This window comes from Euprymna scolopes, chromosome 38 (assembly GCF_053919585.1).
Source record: "Euprymna scolopes isolate OS-2025 chromosome 38, ASM5391958v1, whole genome shotgun sequence".
Classification (NCBI taxonomy): domain Eukaryota; kingdom Metazoa; phylum Mollusca; class Cephalopoda; order Sepiida; family Sepiolidae; genus Euprymna; species Euprymna scolopes.
Window position 1 is genome coordinate 55,474,438 of NC_136519.1, and position 19,566 is coordinate 55,494,003.

Here is a 19,566-nt window from a genome sequence, read left to right on the forward strand (position 1 = left end):
GTTTTAACCTCTAATAATCTGTATGATTTCTATTTCAAATCATTTCATTTTACATGAATTCATTAAAAAAAATTATTCCTCCATTATTTAATAATTATTTTTGTTTTTCAGCGTGTGAAATCACGGAAAGCCACGTTAGAAGAATTACAGAGTTGTCATACAGAAAATTATACATTATTGTATGGATCAAATAATTTCAATCGACAAAAGTTGGACCCAAAGATTCTAAGTGAGTTAGAAAGCAAAGATTGTTTTATTTTTCTACTTAAAGTGTTCATATTGTTACGAGGATTTCTCTCTCTCTCCTTCACTCTTTCCTTTTCTCTCAAATATATATATATATATATATGAGATATATATATATATATCTCATATATATATATATATATGAGATATAAAACTAGCAGGCCACCCGGCATTGTCCGGTCATAAGATACACTTTAATATTTTAATTCATGCATATTACATATTTATTATTATAGAGGCAATTATTTATCGATTATTACATTGAACCTAATATTTAGTAGTGAGATCAAAACTAAAAATATATATATGACTTGGGTGCCATCAGCTAGAATCGAAACCAAAACATACAACTCTCCACCCTTATTCCTTAGCTTATAAGCCACGCTCATATATATCTATATATAAATATATATTTATTTTCACCTATCATTCCTTTTTGAAAAGATGGAATTGCTCGATCATCGAAGACAAGATTCAATAATGTAAGCAAAGAAGGATACCTGGACAGTCAAGAGTTTTATAATTATATAGATTACCAAAAATGCCAATAGAATACCAAGGATAGATAAAATTCCTTGATTAGAAAAGCTTCACACCACTTTCATGCCCCACTCTGCAAAGATTAAATTCAAAATATAATGCTACTAGACTTTATGTCTAGCATCCTTATTCCAATTTTGATGAAAATGCATTACAGGACTTTGATTTTAGAAAATATCTAAAATTTATTGCTTAACCTTAAGGGGTCTTAAGAAGAAACTAAAATTCATGGAAATCTTACATAATTGATGTGTAATAATGACTATTGATCAAATTTAATGCAAATATAAAATATTTGAATTTTCAAATGAGATGTTATGTTTTCCATGTTATGTCCCATAAAAAACATTAAAATATTCTAAAGAAACTGAAATTTGAGAAATATTTATTAATTGATCTCTAATACTTATTAGTAAGATTTTACAAAAATCGGATGCATTAGAATTTTCATGAAGGGCTTTGACTCTTTTTGCCCTTTTTCGCATAAAACTAAAACTAATCCCTACTATGACCCCTTTACATTTAACGGTTGTTTCAAAATGACTGGTTAATTAGTTTGGAAGTGAATCCTATATATATATATATATTTATTTATTTATTAGTGATGGGATGACTCCATATTAAATATTTATCATTACTATCAGCAGTGGGAGAATTTTGTGTTAAATCAAATAACAAACACAAAAGAATCCTTTTTAGCATCAGTAAATAGGCACAAAATTTTCTGATACTTCAAACAGTTCCGATTTTTCCGATTCCTGATTCCAATTAATCATTCCAACACTTATATATATATGTATATATGTGTGTGCACATACCTAACTTGTATACATATAATTTTGAAATATAAAGATAATTATTTTATATTAAATCCGATCTTGATAGAAATATGCTTGATATTGGAGATAGAGCATTTTTATCGAAAATATGAAAATAATGAAAGATAAAGTAAATGCAATCATAAATAATGACATATCTGACTTCATGTTTTCCATTCCTCCTATGACCAGGGCATCTGAAATTAATGGTTCACAGCAGCTCAAAGTAAAACCAAATTGAGAAAAAAAAAAAACTCATTTGTTTACATGTTGGTATTGCCTTCTCTTCTGTCAGTGGTAGAGGGGTGTTATCTTGATCTACGGATATTTGGCACTTTAGCTTGTCATCGATCTTAAGTCATTTCTACCTACACAGTTCACTCCAAAATTTCTAATCAACTGCCTATGTCCCCTATTTCAGCCCTCTGAGCCATGTGTATCATGTCCACTTTTGATTACCAGGTTAAGGTTACATCTTAGTACATACTTGTTGACCCCATAACCATGATATGCTGTGTACGTGTGGACATTGCCCTAGAACTCAAATCATCAAATATATACTAGCAACATACCCATTACTATTAACTACATCACTTAAAATTAATACTAAATATAATATTTTTCATTCTGATGTTCATATTACAGGCGATAATGGTGATAAATTAGGATATAATCCATTCTTTATGAATAATGGAAGGCAGCCTCTTGTATTGTTGAAAATGTAGCAGTAAAAAAAGAATAATCTACCACCCATTATAGCATGTAGTATAAACATGTGAAAGTTTGAATGGAAAATATTATATCTCTTATTATGATAAACAATTAATTTTAAGCACTGAATTGTTTAATAGTCAAAACAAATGTTTAAACTTTATTTTTTTTTAAGGAATAAGTTTGTGTTTCTGTTAAAGTGAATTAAATGTTTCCATTCTAAAACTCTGTGGTGCCGCTCCTGGCTTCAGATGGTGTATTTTTGGTGATGGTAATGTGTTTGAAAGTACCCTGAAAAGGGATAACAATTAATATACATGTAGTTAAATTGGTAAATGAAAAAAATAGATCAAAACATGAGTGTTAAGAATAAGTTACCAGTTAGCAAGTGCTAACTCCACAACAGATGTAAAATATTCTTTGAAAGATCAAAGTTTGTTGAAGTTTTAAAGTTCTTGAATAAGAAGTAGACAAAAATATCAGAAAATTTGTTTCAAAGTTCCATTGCATGTGTATGTATGTAAGAGAGAGTTTACTTTTTAGGTAGCTGTGTTCACTGTAGATATAGCTGCAGGCTTAATGGAATTTCAGCATAGGGCATTTCAGTCTTCTAGGATATGTGTTGTTGACATTGAGAGTGGAGGTGAAGTGCATCACAGGTGTTACTTAGAAGAACTCTGATTTTAGTTGACCAAACCACTGTCTTGTAGGCTTGGTTAATTTCACACAGAATTGTTTTTTTGGAGTTTTAAACGATTTCTATTGGTTGGGAAATATTCTGAGTTTACACATTCCTGTGAAAACTGACGATGAAGCAAGCAAATCTCAACAAAGCAAAGAAAGAAAAAGGGTAGCAACTAAAACCATTTGCTACTTTGCGTTTGTCAAAATGGCTTCTTAATCATATTACAAATCTTCTTTGGAATAAGCATTTTTAAAAAGAACCTAAAGCAAAATAAATTATACTCCTGTAAAAGAATATTGTGTAAGGATGAAAATGAAAAAAAAAAAAACTAGGCAGAATTAAAAACTTTGTCACATACATTGCTATTTAGGTTTTTTATAATTTGACCAACTTAAATTTATATATATATATATATATACTAGCAAAGATACCCATGCTTCGCACGGAGCTTTGTTGCGCACTCGGGTACCAAAATCTGTGGGCACCTTTCCAGTAAGTTGATGTTGTAAGAGCAACGATTGCATAAGGTGATTAACATTTTAACTACCTCTTGTAGTGACTGAAATTCAATCAGGAACTTCACAAAATATTTTCATCAAAAAGGAAGGTTACTTGATGTTACATAGTAAATTTTTCATTGAAGTCATTTTCAACTCTTGCTTAAATTTTATCTTGCACATTCAATACTAAAAACTTACCACAATCAGATCATGTCAGTTTTTCCTCATATCCATTTCTCGAACTTTTCACTAAAGAGCCTCAGGGTAAACTACATTTCTGCTGCTTTGATTTGGAGCCAGAATGCAGAGTTTTTCTGAACTTCCTGTCCGGCTGATGGAGACGTAGAACATACCGTGACTGAAGCAGTCTGATGTCAAGTCTACGCCAATGGTGTTAAATGTCTGACCTTGACTTTTGTTTATGCTCATTGCAAAACACACCTTCACAGGAAATTGGAGTCTCCGGAATTTAAATGGAAGTACTGAGTCCGATGGAACTAAGGGGATCCTTGGCAGTAGAACGGTTTCGCCTTTGTAGGGACCACAGGAAATGGTGGCCTCAAGTACATTGGTGTGCAATCTGGTGATAACACATCTGGTTCCGTTTGTTGTTTTTGGCGGTTCCAAGGATCGAAGAATCATGATTGGCGATCCAATTTTGAGATTTAAAATGTGTGGAGGCATTCCAGATATCTCCAAAGAGTTTAAAAACTCCACAGGGTAGTGAACAGCTTCATATTCATTAGTAGCTGAATCAACTGACTTGTATTGCTTTGTGTCTCCTGGAAATTCATCCATTATTGAATGGTTCAAATGATTCACATTGCTGTTTAATGGCGAAATAATAGCCCTCTCAGCAAGCCAATCCGGTGATTTTCCATTGTTTTGCAGGTCTGGGTACACTTTGTCTTTCAGTTGCTTCTGATTACCGACACATTTACCAAGCGCAGTTGGAATCTTAATTGTGTCAGGTGAAGAAGTGATAGGAAACTGACCATTACCGATTTGGAGAAGCAATTTTGAGAAGTCTGCTGCAGCTGTGTTATCAGAGATATAGGCTCTCATATTAGTAGTCAGTCTCTTCACTATAACGTGCCTCCAGAGATAGGATTGTTTCAAACTTGCATTGACAATGTTAGCCCTTGTGCCATTTTTAACCACTGGGAGGATTTGACGGAAATCACCGCAAAATAAGGTTGGAATGCCACCCATGGGATTCTTGTTTCCTGTGATGTCTTGCAGTGTTCGGTCAATTGCTTCATAAGCACTCTTGTGCGTCATTGGGGCTTCGTCTACAATGATTGCAGAGGTGTCTCTAATTACATTTGCCAAGGCTGAGTTACCAGTAATTTTGCAAACTGGCTGATCCATTCGATGAGTATCCAAGGGTACTTTAAAAGTGCTGTGAAGAGTGCGGCCACCTTGTAGTAGAGTAGCAGCAATGCCACTGAATGCTGTTGCAAGCACAATCTTTCTCATGGATCTAATCTTTGCAAGGATCAAATTGATTACAAAAGTCTTGCCCGTACCACCTGGAGCATCAAGAAACATAATGTTTTTGTTCATTTCACCTTGTGCTTCCAACATTGCCATGAATGAATTGTAAACTTCTCTTTGAGAATCGGTCAGTTTTTCTTGCATATTTTCTGCTTGTAGGGAAGTTCTTCAAGATTATAAGTAACTTCACGTTGATACTCTCTCGCGAGTCTTTCATCTCTCCCTTGCATTGGTGCAGGTAATCCATAGCTTGCCAATGGTTGACCGCACATAAGGAGAACTTTTTCTTCAATTAGACAAAGAGTTTTATTGTAGATGTCCTCATTAAAATCTGCTTCTGGATTGTTAACTTCTTGCCTGTATCTGTGAAGAATGTCTTCAGATATTACATCACGAAAAGCCATCCAGATCTCAAGAGGATTTCTTGGCTCACAGACTGTTAAAATTATCACAAATAGGCTTCGCAAATTTGAAGGTGATTGAGTGGCACTTGCCTCTCCTACTGCTTGATGCAAGTGATGGTCATTTTCTAGAAGGCCTCGAGCAAGGCACGCTGCTCTGTATGTTTCAAACACCTGACCATTGTATGCTCGCAAATTTTGAAATGAAGTTGGACCAGCAACCTCATTGAGCAACAGGCGTAAGAAATAACACTCCCCTGCTTTTGGACTAATCGTGTAGATTCTCCCAATGCATGGTGCCTTCCATACATCATCATTTTCAGTACCTTCAACTTGTACCCCACGCATTCTTCTCATCCATTTCTTTGTCGATTTGTTCCAAGTGTAAAACTCAGGGACTTCTACGTATTTGAGACCCCTTGCAAAGTCATCCTCATGGCAGAGTTGAAAAAATGCTGTCAAAGTTGTGGCAGGCGGTGGACCTTGGGCTCGTTCCAGAGCAGTATCAGCTGAGAACATGACACGCTGCCCATTTTCAAGATGAACAGAAAGTTGTACAATTGGGGGGAAATGTTCATGGATGGGATGTTCCAATATCCTCCAGGCTGCCTCTGAACTGCCGACATACCTTGCATTCTGGAACTGCTGGATCTCATCCACAATGTGACTTTGTACTTGGCCTTGTTGGTTAGCTGCTCCATCAGTTCTTTGTAGTTCAAACACTGCTTGATCACATCCTTTATTCACGTATTTGAGGACATATTTGATGCTTTGGATCGAGCTGCAAATTTCTACGTTAATGTGAGCGTTGAACTGCTGAAGGAGGACCTTGTTGTACGGAACAATCCACTGGTTTGTTATTTCTTGATTAACATACCGACCATTTCTCTTCATCCTTATTGTACCAGTCTGGCCTCCATCTTCTGATTTTCTTCGCCTGTACTTGGGGTAAGAGTCTTGGCCTTGCTTGGTACACTGAAGAAATTCTTTTGGGTATTTTTTGGAACATTTGTTGTCAATCATACATGGACAATTTGGATTAAATGGTCCACAAGGTCCATGCACCATATGTGCCATCACTTTAGCATGAAGATCAGGATCTTCCTCTTTGTCAGGGATCTCTGCAGATATGCAGAGATCCATTTTTTCTGGTAGAAGTTTGTCCTCTGGGGCCTGCCAGGTGAGGATGTGTGCATGCGGCAGTCCTCTTTTTTGATATTCAATACTGTACAGGAAAGCCCTCAACCTGCCAAATCCTCCCTTTTTAATAAATTCAAGTAACTTTTTTAGCTTCTGCCTGAAAACCCTGGCAACAATATCTGGACGATCCTGAGGGTCTTGCCCTTGAAGACAATTTTCTGTAATTTCTGTCCACTTTGGATTTGTTGTGAACGTGATGAAGAGGTCGGCTCGGCCCATTCGCCGAACATATGCCATGGCATCACTTTGACGCTCAAACATGTATCGAGGGCCTCCTGTATAAGTTGCCGGAAGTACAACTCGTTGACCAAACTGTTCTGGATTCCCATCCTCCCTAAGAATTGAATCTCTCAAGTTGCTATAATTGTCAGCTCTCAGGGTCTGTTGCTCACGCCTCAGGAACTGTAAACGTTCTGTTTCAATCTTGCAGTACACATCCACCAGCCATTGTTGAAATAGCCTTCGGTACCAGAGAAAATAGTTTCCAGGCCGAGTCATTAAATGGTACGAATAAAATTGCTGTTGGGTAACTTTTCGCCCATTGGATGCCTTCATGTAGATGTTGTAAGATGGAGAACCATAGGGGTACATTAACGGGTACATTAAAGTATCGTAGAGGGGATGTAGTTCGGAGATCCATTTTAATGTATCATTTTTAAAACGCAAGACAATATCCCGGTTAGCTGTTGGTTCATTCTCCATTAATATTCCAATCTCATACGTTGTTGTTGGAGCATTGAATCGCCGTGGATGCTCTTCTTGCGGCCTTCGGTCTTCCCTTATGACAACTTTATGTTCTACCAAGTGTTCTTCTTCAATCCTCTCCTTTGTTGTTTTCAGCTGACAAATAAAGCTGTTGTTCTCATGTAAAAATTCAGTCAGACTTTGGAGAATGTCTCTATTGAGTCTACTGTCACGTCCCCGATTATGTAGTTCCTCTTCCAGACTATCCAAGAAGTAGACTTGAATAAACTTTGCTGTTTCATCTTCAGGTGGTAAAAGACTCCCAATCTGGTGGCAAACCTGGCCTCGAATTCTAAAAGAAGGATTCCACCCATGTACTGCCACAATTTTGTGACCAAATGATGTCATTGCAAAACAATTGTTATAACTGCGTAGATTTTGCAGAAAATCTTTAGAGATGGGACCATTGCCGGAGAGCAAATCTTGAAGCAACTGAGGCAGTGGTGGAAAGCTATCAAGCACAACTTTGCCAGAAGAACAACAACAACCAGGGGTTTCTCCTTTAAATTTTACAGCTGAGCAATGTTGACATACTTTGTCCATTTTTCCTATATCAGCTGTAGTGAGAGAGTCATTTTTGTTGTAGAGCAATCCTTTTCTATTGCAGTGTTCTATTTCATGGTGTCTCAAAGCAGTCATTCGTTGTCTAGCTGACTCGTTTTCTGTCAATTGCTGGGGCAAAGTCATACTCTCTCTCCATGCAGCCTCTCGTTGTTGCCCTTGGTATAGGCCAGTGGTTCTCAACCTTTTTCACTCCATTCCCCCCTTCATGAATTCTCAACATTCGTGTGGCTCCCCTTCATTTTTCTCCCAAATCCCACCCTGCCAAAAAAGGCGCAGAAAAAAAAGAATAAATAAAATGTTGATGAAGAGAACACCCTTGCTTTATTACAAAGTTTACAGTCATAATTATCTTATATTGATAGATTTCTGTGATATGCTTAACTTACATCACTAGACTACAAAAGACTAGCAGACAATAGCAAATTTGATTTGGATGGGAGAAAGTTCAATTAACCTCTGCATACTTTATCACACATCAGTGGGAAGGCTGATATTGTTTCTTTTCAGTCAGTTGACGAATCCGAGGTTGTGTCACTGACAATGCACATCTCATGTCGGGGTCCACATCCAATTGGTTGCGGCTCTTATTCTTGATTTGTAGAAGGGTGGAGAAACCAGACTCACATAAATAGGTAGTTGAAAAAGGCAAGAGTAGTCGAAGTGCAATCTCACTGACTTTTGGATATGACTGATGCATCGAACACCAGAATACATTCAGAGATTTTTCTTCATAGAGATCTTTGGCAGCAGAATCATGTTTGAGATCAAGGAACTCGTCCTGAACATCACTGGGAATGGTAGTAATATCAAGAGTGCCAGAGAATGGATTCCTTACCAACTTCCCTTCTTCCTCCTCGAATTCTGGGAAGTACATATTAAGTTCACTTTCCAAGGATCTCAGATGCTGGGTGATTTCAGTTTTAAGTAATGGGTCAAGCAGACTATCTTCTTCATTCTCGTCAAGGACAGCTGAAAGGTTTTCAAACATGGCAACATTCCCGGCACCGACTTTCCTTTGCCAATTCTGGAGCTTGGCAAGAAATCCACGAAGACAGTCCATCAGGTGAAACACATTTCTTTCCTTGCCCTGTAGTTTCAGATTCAACCTATTTAGCTGCTCAAATATATCTGCTAAATATGCAAGACGTGGCTCCCACAAAACCTCATTGAAGTGACTCAACAGATCATCTTTCCCTTGCATTTCCAGGAACAATTTTAGCTCCCCCCGAAGTTCAAACACTCGATTCACAACATTGCCCTTGGAAAGCCAGCGCACTTTGGAGTAAAAGAGGAGAGCTTCATGCTCCGAATCCATGTCTCTACAGAGGTTCTGGAAAAGGCGAGAGTTCAGAGCTCCAGCTTTTACAAAGTTGACGCATTTGACCACTGCCTCCAGGATCTTGCAAAGTTCATCAGGGAGGGTTTTCGACGCCAGTGCAAAACGATGGATCATACAATGAACCCCCTTGGCATTCGGAGCTACTTCCTTGACACGCTTCTGGAACCCTGATTTTGATCCCACAACAATTTTCCCATGGGATCCTGTTAGCTTTGAAGAAAGAAGATAGCTTTTCCATCACATCTTCAGCTGTTGTGGTGGTCTCAAGCTGTGTACATAACAGATATTCTTCCTTGATATCACACAAGAAAATATACCTAACAAACACGAGTAGCTGTGCACACGAACTCACATCCGTTGACTCATCCAGTTGTATTGCAAACATACCAGCTGGAGACGATTTGATCTCCTGTATCACTTTTTCCTTTATATCATCTGACATTTCATTAATTCTCCGCTTCACTGTGTCGTTTGACAAGGAAATTTGTTGAATTTTACGTTCATTTGCATCTCCAAGAACACGCTTGACCATCTTTAAAGTACATGACTTAATTAAGGTTTCACCAATTGTGTGGGGCTTCTTTTGCTTCGCTATTTCAAGGGCAACCTCGTATGATGCCTCAACTACACTTGAGGTCTGTTGTTGGAAAGCACCAGTTGCATCCAGTTTCTGTTTTCCGAAACTACTTTCATGGCGCCTGAAGAAATCGGGGTCTTTTTCAGCATACTGTGGATGGATGGTCTGCAAATGATGCTTCAACTTACTAGGCCTCATAGAATCGTTCCCCAACACTTTGAAGCACAGTACACACTGAGGTTTCTCGATGCCATCAGCGAGAATTGATGTAAATCCGTAGCTAATGTACTCTTCACTGTACTTCCGCTTCTTAGTAACACTAGTAGCCATCGCAAATCTAGGGAAAATAAAGAAGACAGACCATCAGAACAAACATTAAGTGATAAGACAAAAGAATGATAATGAAGGACAGATAAATAGGACAAGTGATAAAATGACAAACACACAAATATCCACATACATAATACATCCATGGACTCACACATTAAGCACACACACAGTCATACACAAACATACACAGAGAGAGTAAAGATGATAAACATTCACACTCAACCTAGCAAGCTGAAATGTACTTTCTACAGCAAGAACACACCTCCTTTGACAAGCACTGCCCCAATTGAAATTATGAGAAGAATAGCGAGTCACATCAATATTAGCACTAAAAAAAAAGCAGGAATACCTGAGTAGGGAATGAGCATGAATACAATGATACCAAAAAATAATAAAATAATAAAGGAAGTGCACAAATATTTCACACACGAAAACAGCGACCGCATTTATAATTGTCGAACAAAATAAGTAAAACAGTATACAGTATGGTTCAGAATCAATTATACCCACATGTTTACGTGCTGATATCCAAGGCCACACTGAGATAATTCGATCACCTCTCTCCCACATACATACACACATACATACATACACACGTACACACACATTCGTAACAATATTATGTAGGTAACAAAATTTTATTGTCAACTTAATCAATTAAAAAAGAAAATTCCACCATGGCCCCCCTAAATTATTGCCATGGCCCCCTTGGGGGCCATGGCCCCCAGGTTGAGAGTCTATGGTATAGGCGAAAGCTTCGTTGGGTTTCCGATTCATTCTGATGTCGTTGAGCCACTCTCAACTCACCTTGTGTACGTCTACTTACCTCATATAATTCATTCGATCGTAATATTGCTTCTCTTTCCAGTGCATATCTTTGTCTTTCTTGAATTTCATCTTGTGATGAATTTAACCGCCTTACAGCATGTCTAGTTCTGTCAGCTTCACGTTGGGTTTCTCTTTCCAAATCTGACAGTCTTGCTCTCCTTTCTCTTTGACGTATCCTGTTAAGTTCTAGACGTCTTTCTCTATCTGAATTGTTTTCATTGGAGCGAATTGCAGCAACTCTTAGTCTATTAGCTTCCAATCTTTCCATTCTTTCTTCCTCACTTTCGTTTCTACTTCGTTTGGGTGGCATAATTTCGGTTTTAAACGGAATTGTTTAACGATATTAATGATTGTAAATTAATTAAGCGTAAAGGAAATGTATACTAACTGAAATGGACGAACTATAAATAATATTTCTGAATAGTACAATTATAAACAATTATATTGTACCTATTTACTATGCCTCCCCACGGGACAGAGTTAGACACCAGGGTCGTTTTTTAACGTGGAGAAAAGGTACAAAAATAAAAATTGTCTCAGTCGTGAAGGATTTCTCCTCCACCGAAAGAGAACAAGAAAATGAAGTGCAGCATCTGAAGAACAGATGGTATTTATTTGTTCCCCCACCGAGCAAATTAGGCACAAGGCCAATTTTTAATGTGAGGAGTGAAGGGAGGGGGAAGGGAAAAAGGGGACCAGCTCCCGATAGGTGGGAAATGGGAGCTGGTTAAAGGTCAGGCATGTGGGGTTGCCCCCACATCTGGTCTTTGCTAGTCATAGCTTGCAGCATCTGAAGAACAGATGGTATTTATTTGCTCCCCCACTGAGCAAATTAGGCACAAGGCCGTTTTTAATGTGAGGTAAAAACCAGCTCCCCTAAAAGTAGGCAAAAAGGGGGCACTCTGGTTACCAAAAATAATAATTGTCCCAGTATAGAGGGTTTCCCCTCCATTGACTGGTACAAATTATCTTAAGTGCAGCATCTGAAGAACAGATACTACACTTTGATCTTGACCAAAAGGAATGAATAAAAGCGACCTACGTGTGACTCATTACTTTCGGGTGTAAACGTCACAGTCTAAAAGTAATAATTAAAAAAAAAAGTAAATGTAAAATAAATGTAATACCAACTTAGGTTAACTAAGTAAACAGTACAATTAAAACAGTTCTATTAAAACAAATAATTACTAAGATCTAGGTAATTGTTAGTCTCATTAAAAAAATGTGTAAAAAAAAGTTCTGCTTTTGTGAGTACGTGTATTTCTTTTAAATTACATAACCTTTTTATTTTATTATTTATATCTCTTTTAAATTTATATATTTTGTTAGTAAACTGGAAGAAATTCAGTTGAATAAAACCTTGTTCGTGTTCTTTACGTTAAACTCATATTTTTATAAAAGGTTCATCCGGTTTAAAGAAAGCACTAAGTTTAAATAAGACTGGAAATAACTAATTCAATATATAAATAGAAAAATGAAATAAATATAAGCTTTAAGTCTTAAGATAGTAATAATCAAAATGTAATAAATTATTTGTAGTTCAAATCTATGATAAACAGGCTTTCGAAATAGGCTCGACCAGAAAGATTAAATTGGAACGAAATTATAATCTCCGTGCCATTTTCAAAACAACCCCACAAAAGTAACGATATCCTGCAGTTGGTTAAATGACAATGGTTGTAAGAAAAATGTAAAAGAAAATGCGCTTATCTGTTTATTTTGACCTGTTTTATTTAATTAAAAAAAATTGGCTATAACTGGAAGAGAGCGTTATGTTTTGGGGGTTGTTTAAAAAATAGAATGGAAATAAAGTTAGTTCCGTTTTAATTGTGTTTAATTGCGGCAAGCGCTAACAAAATCGAAAAATCACTGTTTACATTCGAAATGTTAACTTTTATAGGTTTACAGGTTTGCTGACAAGGCTGGGGGTGTTTAATACAATTATTTTACTAAATTGATTTTTTTCATTTAAAAATAAAATTATTTCTTTTTTAATAAAGTTTTATTTTAAAATATTTGTTTTTGTTTATTTATATAAAATTACGATAGTTGAATTGTATTCTTTCAATTATATTGGCAAGTAAAATATAAAAGATTAAAACGGAACGAAATTGAAATTTCCATTACATTTTCAATACAATCCCAAAACATAAAGCTTTGCTCGCCAATGAATTGTTTTGATAATATACGTAAAGTGAAATAAATCGAATATAAAATTAAATGAAAATATATTAAATAATTAAATGTTAAATAGATTTTGTAAATAGTACAGTTAAAATGATTAGAATATTTCCAATATGTAATAAGGTCGAGGTAATTAGTTAAAGAGATTTAATATAATGTGATATGCAAATGAGCATAAGTCATTCGATATGGGGGTGGTTTGTAGACTAGTATATAAAGAAATTAGGCATATATTCTTATGTCTCCTATAACAGAAACATCCTAAAATGGGTTCTAATGTTTCTCTACCAGGAGAGATCTACCCTCTTACCTCCTTTATATTTCGTTGATGATGGAGAGCTGTACACACAGACAGAAACACACAAACCCTATTACTTTATAAAAATATAGATATATGGATCAATAAAATGTCCATCACCAATTTTTGTTTAATTTTTGTAAATTGAGAAATTACTTAATTGATCCAGATGAATTGTGAAACAGTTAAGCATAAGAGTGGGTAATCAGGGCTGTATTTAGTTTTATATTTAATATAGTTTTATGTAAAGGCACAGTGGAAGCCCTTCATGAGTATTCAGATACTCCTGATTTGATGAAATTTTATCTGTAGGTATTAGATATAAATTAACCAATATCTCCCAAATTTCACTTTATTTGGAGTATTTTAAACAGTTGTTAGGGGAAATATTATGGGCACAACCTCTCGTGTTCAAATACAAATATATCCAACTAGCAGGAGGAGGGAGAGAGGGTTTGCCTGGTTGTAAAATAAATATTTTAATTTGTCCAGATTTCGTATATATTATTATAGTCGTGATTTCAAAAGTAAAAGAAAAGAAAAATAGTATTTGGGTGCCATCAGCTAAAAGCAAAACTGGTGACGTTACCACTGTACCAACGTGACACACATATGAACTGATTAAAAATAAACTGAGATGAATGTACAAAATGTATAACGATTGTTCTAATTTTGATCCCTTAATAAAAACTATTTTAACCAAACTCATAAAAGAACGGCCCATAAAAAATCCAATCATTTGAGGCCCCTGCTCTATGACTTATAGTTTTGGAAGAAATAGTTTGAAATTATGGAAACAAACGGACAGACAGACATATATTAGATTTGCAAGAAATTTGAACTTTAGTCATTAGACACCAGTTATCCTGTTGTGGAAGTGTTTCCATCCACCGTTACACTTAATATTATAAAACTGGTTTTACAGCATATGATTTAGAAAAGATCGGGTTATGGTTGATTATGATTTTGACATTTTCTGTTTTTCACTCTATGAAGAGTAAAGAAAGTTTTTTCTTTTGATTACATTTCAGATTCAGTACCCGTAAGATTTTGTATTTTATCATGTGGAGGTATCGGTGTGGATTCTGATACAGTTTGGAGTGATATGCATACTACGACTGCTGCTCGCATGGTAACTGCAATTTGCATTGTTTTGCTTTCTTTTTACAATTCATTTTTCTTCATTTAATGTCATATTTCTCTTGTTCAGAAGTCAGATATTTTCCAAAATAATGCAATCGTGCTCTCTGCTTCTTACAATTCAATAGATTGCCTCCATATTCCACTCTATGATCTTGTCTAATCACTTGCTCTCAAGTTTTCCTTGACCTGCCAACCTTCCTGTGATTCAAGACACCCAAAATTCACATTACTGTATCAGTGTAACTGATTCGTCTTTAGGATATGCTGGCCAAGTTTAGTGATTTCAACAAATCTTCTGACCTGATGTGTTGGGTTTGGTCAGTTTCATATTGAATATCCATTTGGTCATGGATCTGCCATTGTGTTACAGTCAGGTGAGAGCGGATTAAGTGAGCACTCGGCATCCACGGACATATAACACAGCGCTTCTATACAATTTAACCCTGAGGTAAAGAAGCATAATGTTTTGATGCTATCAAGCGCAATAAATCAAAAAGATTTCCGAAGTTACTTTCACCCTTGTGGTTGTACTGAGTTTATATCTATCATCTGCACTCATGATTTCTCCTAGATAGCATAAAGAGTCTGTTACCTCCAGGATGTTGTCATGTAATATCATTTCTTTGTATAGATGTCCGTCAATAGGGTATGCCTATTTCATGCATCTCCTGCACTTGAAGTTGGGGTTCATGGCTAACTTGCCTTTCAGCTTTTTAGTATTATCTTAACTTTACAATTTCCAGTATAAAGCTTTTATACAGTCACGTTTTATTGTAAAATCAGCTTGCCAACAAAATGGACACAGGTTGATCCTCCATGTTCAGTGGGTGATTTGAACAGGATCAGTGCAAACATTTATTATACACTTCCACTTAGTCATGGCTGAGGCAATAAAAATAATCTTGTAAATTAGATTTCATTTTTTTTTATGTAGGTTGCAAAGTGTATAAAGGTGTTTGAGTGCAACAAGATGCACATGAAGAAGGTTACATTGACTGAAACATTAAAAATATAAACCCAGGTCAAAATAGTCCAAATAATACTTTTATTTTTATTTTAGGCCACAGGCTGTGTGATAGAATTGGCCTTCAGAGTTGCAGCTGGAGAATTAAAGGTACGTAGAATCATTGTCTAACAAAATATCAACACGTTTTTGGATTAGGAAAATTGATCAGTGAAATTGATTCTTATTTCCTCGTTATTTCCTGATATTCATTATTTTACTGCAATGACCTGTTTACTTCACGGATGAAAAGAAAAGTAAGAAACATAATGAAAACGATATCTTTAGATATAAATGCTCTACACAATGCTTCATACAAACTATATTAATCTAATATATATATATATACACACACACACACACACATACACACACACAACAAAAGTCTATATTCCAAATTTCATGATGTTGACCATCTTATAATTTATTTATTCAAGTGTGTTGACATTCGTAATTCTTGACAGCAATTGTTTCATAGCACAAAATCATTCATTTAATTTTTATATCAATCAATGAATCTATTTTGTCATTAATTTGTTATATGCTCTGTAATTACATTGAGTTTCATAAATTAAGGATTGGTATAAATAGCAATACCAGATACCATAACATTCAGTGCTGGACAAGGCGCACCCTTCTACTTAATTTGACACTCATAGTCTTTAAATCAGTAATAAGTACATTTCTCCTACATCCATCAAAATAAAACTTATATAACTGGATTTTTCATGGTGTAATGATGACAAATGATAATGTCCATCAGAATAATATTTCTCATGATGATAAATCAAACATTACCTTTCATTTTTTTTTTTTTTTTTAACTGTTTTTATGATGCTTCTACTTAAAGCCGTTAAGATGAAACTTAATTATGCGAATTAGTATGCTAATTTGTTTAATGTACTTGAAAACATAATTCTGATCTGTACAAAATTTCCTTTAATTTGATATGCTACAAGCCATATTTTCTAATTTCTTTGAATCGTACTGTGGTGGCCATTTTGGATTTCCTGGTTGCCATTGTCATAATAAGAGACATGCATAATAATAATAATGAGACATAATCATAAGACAAAAGATGTGATAATGACAAATGATCATGTCCATCAAAATAATATTTCCTATTATGATAAAGCCTTACTTACCATTTTTTCTTAGCTGTTTGTATGTTTCTATTTAAAGCCGTTAAAATGAAACTGAAATATGCTAATTAGTATGCAAGTTACCAAGTCATAACCCGCTCGTCATAAATAATGCCAACTGAACCTTCATGGTATTATGATATGTCCAAAATTTCATCATAATATCTTAAAAAGATCTGAAGATACAGCTTTTTAAAGATGGGTTAGCCTGTAAATTGTGCAAATTTCCTACCATTTCCAGTCACAAGCTTATATGCATTTGAATAGGATTGACATTTTTTGATACTTTAAATGGTCATAACTCGAGTTCTAATGGGCTGATTTAAAAAAAACTAAATACCTTGTTTATTTTTATGCTCTTTTCAATAATGCTTAATTTGAGTTTATTTGATCTAAAGAAAAAAAATGATCTGGTATTGCTAGTATAAATAAAAGGTCAAATGTAATTGAACAAAACATATTTCCACAGAAATATATACATATATACTATACAATGCTTCAAACAAACTATGTTAAGCAACTAATATATATATAACATTCCGGTGGGAGAGATTTTGTCTTTTATGGTTGTCTCATTATTATTATTATTATTAGGTGTGTCTCTTATTACATGTCTGTTTGTAGTATTGATACCTCTAGTGTGTGTCCATGCGTGTATAATATATATATATATATATATATACACACACACACCACGTTGATAAAGTCACAATACCTTTTTTTTTTTTGCTTCTTGGTCTTCTCTAATCGATTCTAACCGTCACCGGTCAGTGCTGTAAAAATAACATCTGACAAAAACATAACACTGATTTTCTAGCATGGATTCTTTATCTATGAGTGAACTGGGAGGAAGCCATTGTTGACTTACTTCTTTTTTTTTTTTTTGCATTTCTTTCATAGAATCTTTACGTCTAACTTGACATGTCCAATTTTTCCTAAAATCGGAAGCCAGACTGCACTTGCATGCGAGCAAAAAGATATCTTTTCTCTTTCTTTCTTTCCACGTTTTTCTTTCACACAAATTGAATGACATTTCAGGTGACAACCTTAACATTTTTAAACTCTTTTTGCACTAGCCAACCTGCCAACAAAATCACAATTTTCAACATGCCGGCGTAATCTGGGAGATATATATAAACACACACACACACATCTGCATTGGAATTGCTTCCTATAAATTATCTTCATATATACAAATTAATAGTTTTGTTATCTTTCGATTTTCTTCTTTAAATGTCAGTCTATTTTATATCTTGCTATCTCAAAGTTTCTCTGAAATTAGTGTGATAAAAATACACTCAGATATTTGTAATTGTTATTGGAAAGTGGCAACATTTTATTGACCTCTTCTTTACATTCTAGAATGGTATGGCTATAGTTCGACCTCCAGGGCACCATGCGGAAGCACAGCAAGCCATGTAAGAATGCCTTTTTTAATTCTAAATATTTCATTTCTTATGTCTCAAGTGAACACAAATGGAAGGTTCTTGGAAAGATTTGCCTTACAAAAACACAACTGGTTTCTTCCTTTTTCTCCCTATTTAGTCCTCACACCATCCTTTTGTTCCCTTTTTTTGTTCAGTTTTTTTTTGTTCAGTTTTTTTTGTTCCCTTTTTTGTTCAGTTTTTTTGTTCAGTTTTTTTGTTCAGTTTTTTTGTTCAGTTTTTTTGTTCAGTTCTTTTGTTCAGTTTTTTTTGTTCAGTTTTTTTGTTCCTTTTTTCAGTTTTTTTTGTTCCCTTTTTGTTCAGTTTTTTGTTCAGTTTTTTTTTGTTCCCTTTTTTGTTCAGTTTTTTTTGTTCAGTTTTTTTTGTTCCCTTTTTTGTTCAGTTTTTTTGTTCCCTTTTTTTGTTCCCTTTTTTTGTTCAGTTTTTTTCAGTTTTTTTTGTTTCCTTTTTTTGTTCAGTTTTTTTTGTTCCCTTTTTTTTCAGTTTTTTTGTTCAGTTTTTTTTGTTCCCTTTTTTTGTTCAGTTTTTTTTGTTCCCTTTTTTTGTTCCCTTTTTTTGTTCAGTTTTTTTTTGTTCCCATTTTTTTGTTCAGTTTTTTTGTTCAGTTTTTTTTGTTCAGTTTTTTTTGTTCAGTTCTTTTGTTCAGTTTTTTTTGTTCAGTTTTTTTGTTCCTTTTTTTCAGTTTTTTTTGTTCCCTTTTTTGTTCAGTTTTTTGTTCAGTTTTTTTTTTGTTCCCTTTTTTTGTTCAGTTTTTTTTCCTCAGAAAAGCAACAACCAAAAAGGAGACCATGGAAAAGTATTAAAATAGGGATAGTTGGAAAAAATTAAAATTAAAATATTTGAATTTCAATTTATACACCAAGCAGAAGACAATCAACTTCCAGAAATGAGAAGGTGTTTTGGGGTTGATCACATGATCAACAGGTCGATAAAATCGATAGACAAACTGAAGAACTAAATAATTACGACTGTTTTGATAGAACTCAGCATTCTATATTCAGAGCTAGCTCAACACATCTGACAGCTGCATCATCAACCAATGTCGAGTTCATATCTAACTCAACTTATAACAACACAATTGGAGATTGGCAGATGTGTTAGCAAGATGTCTACAGTAGCAACCAATATAAGCCGACCTGGCAGGTTTTTCCCCCTACAGCGAGAGCAACAAGTCTCAACAGTTGAATACAAATTAGAGAAAGTTTTACCAAGAACACAAAAGAATAACATCAAAGCAATGTTGTCACTCTAAATCCATTGATTTGTTGTCCAAGTTGAAATGTCTTTTTTGCCATACACTGTGGCAAAGATACCCATAGGATGACAAATGCCAATGCTGATTTTTTTTTTCTTGATTCTCACCGGAACGTT

General features: G+C 35.0%; 1 protein-coding gene across 9 annotated transcripts in view; it reads left to right on the plus strand.

Annotated features, from left to right (window-relative positions):
• Positions 1–19,566, plus strand: part of LOC145263152 (histone deacetylase 5-like) — a 506,934-nt gene that overhangs the window by 438,784 nt on the left and 48,584 nt on the right. For all 9 annotated transcript variants that reach the window (XM_080120140.1, XM_080120145.1, XM_080120142.1 and 6 more), the window contains 4 exons: positions 112–229; positions 14,494–14,594; positions 15,666–15,719; positions 18,113–18,168. In XM_080120140.1, the coding sequence (XP_079976266.1) occupies positions 112–229; positions 14,494–14,594; positions 15,666–15,719; positions 18,113–18,168 (329 nt within the window). The remainder of the gene's footprint in view (positions 1–111; positions 230–14,493; positions 14,595–15,665; positions 15,720–18,112; positions 18,169–19,566) is intronic.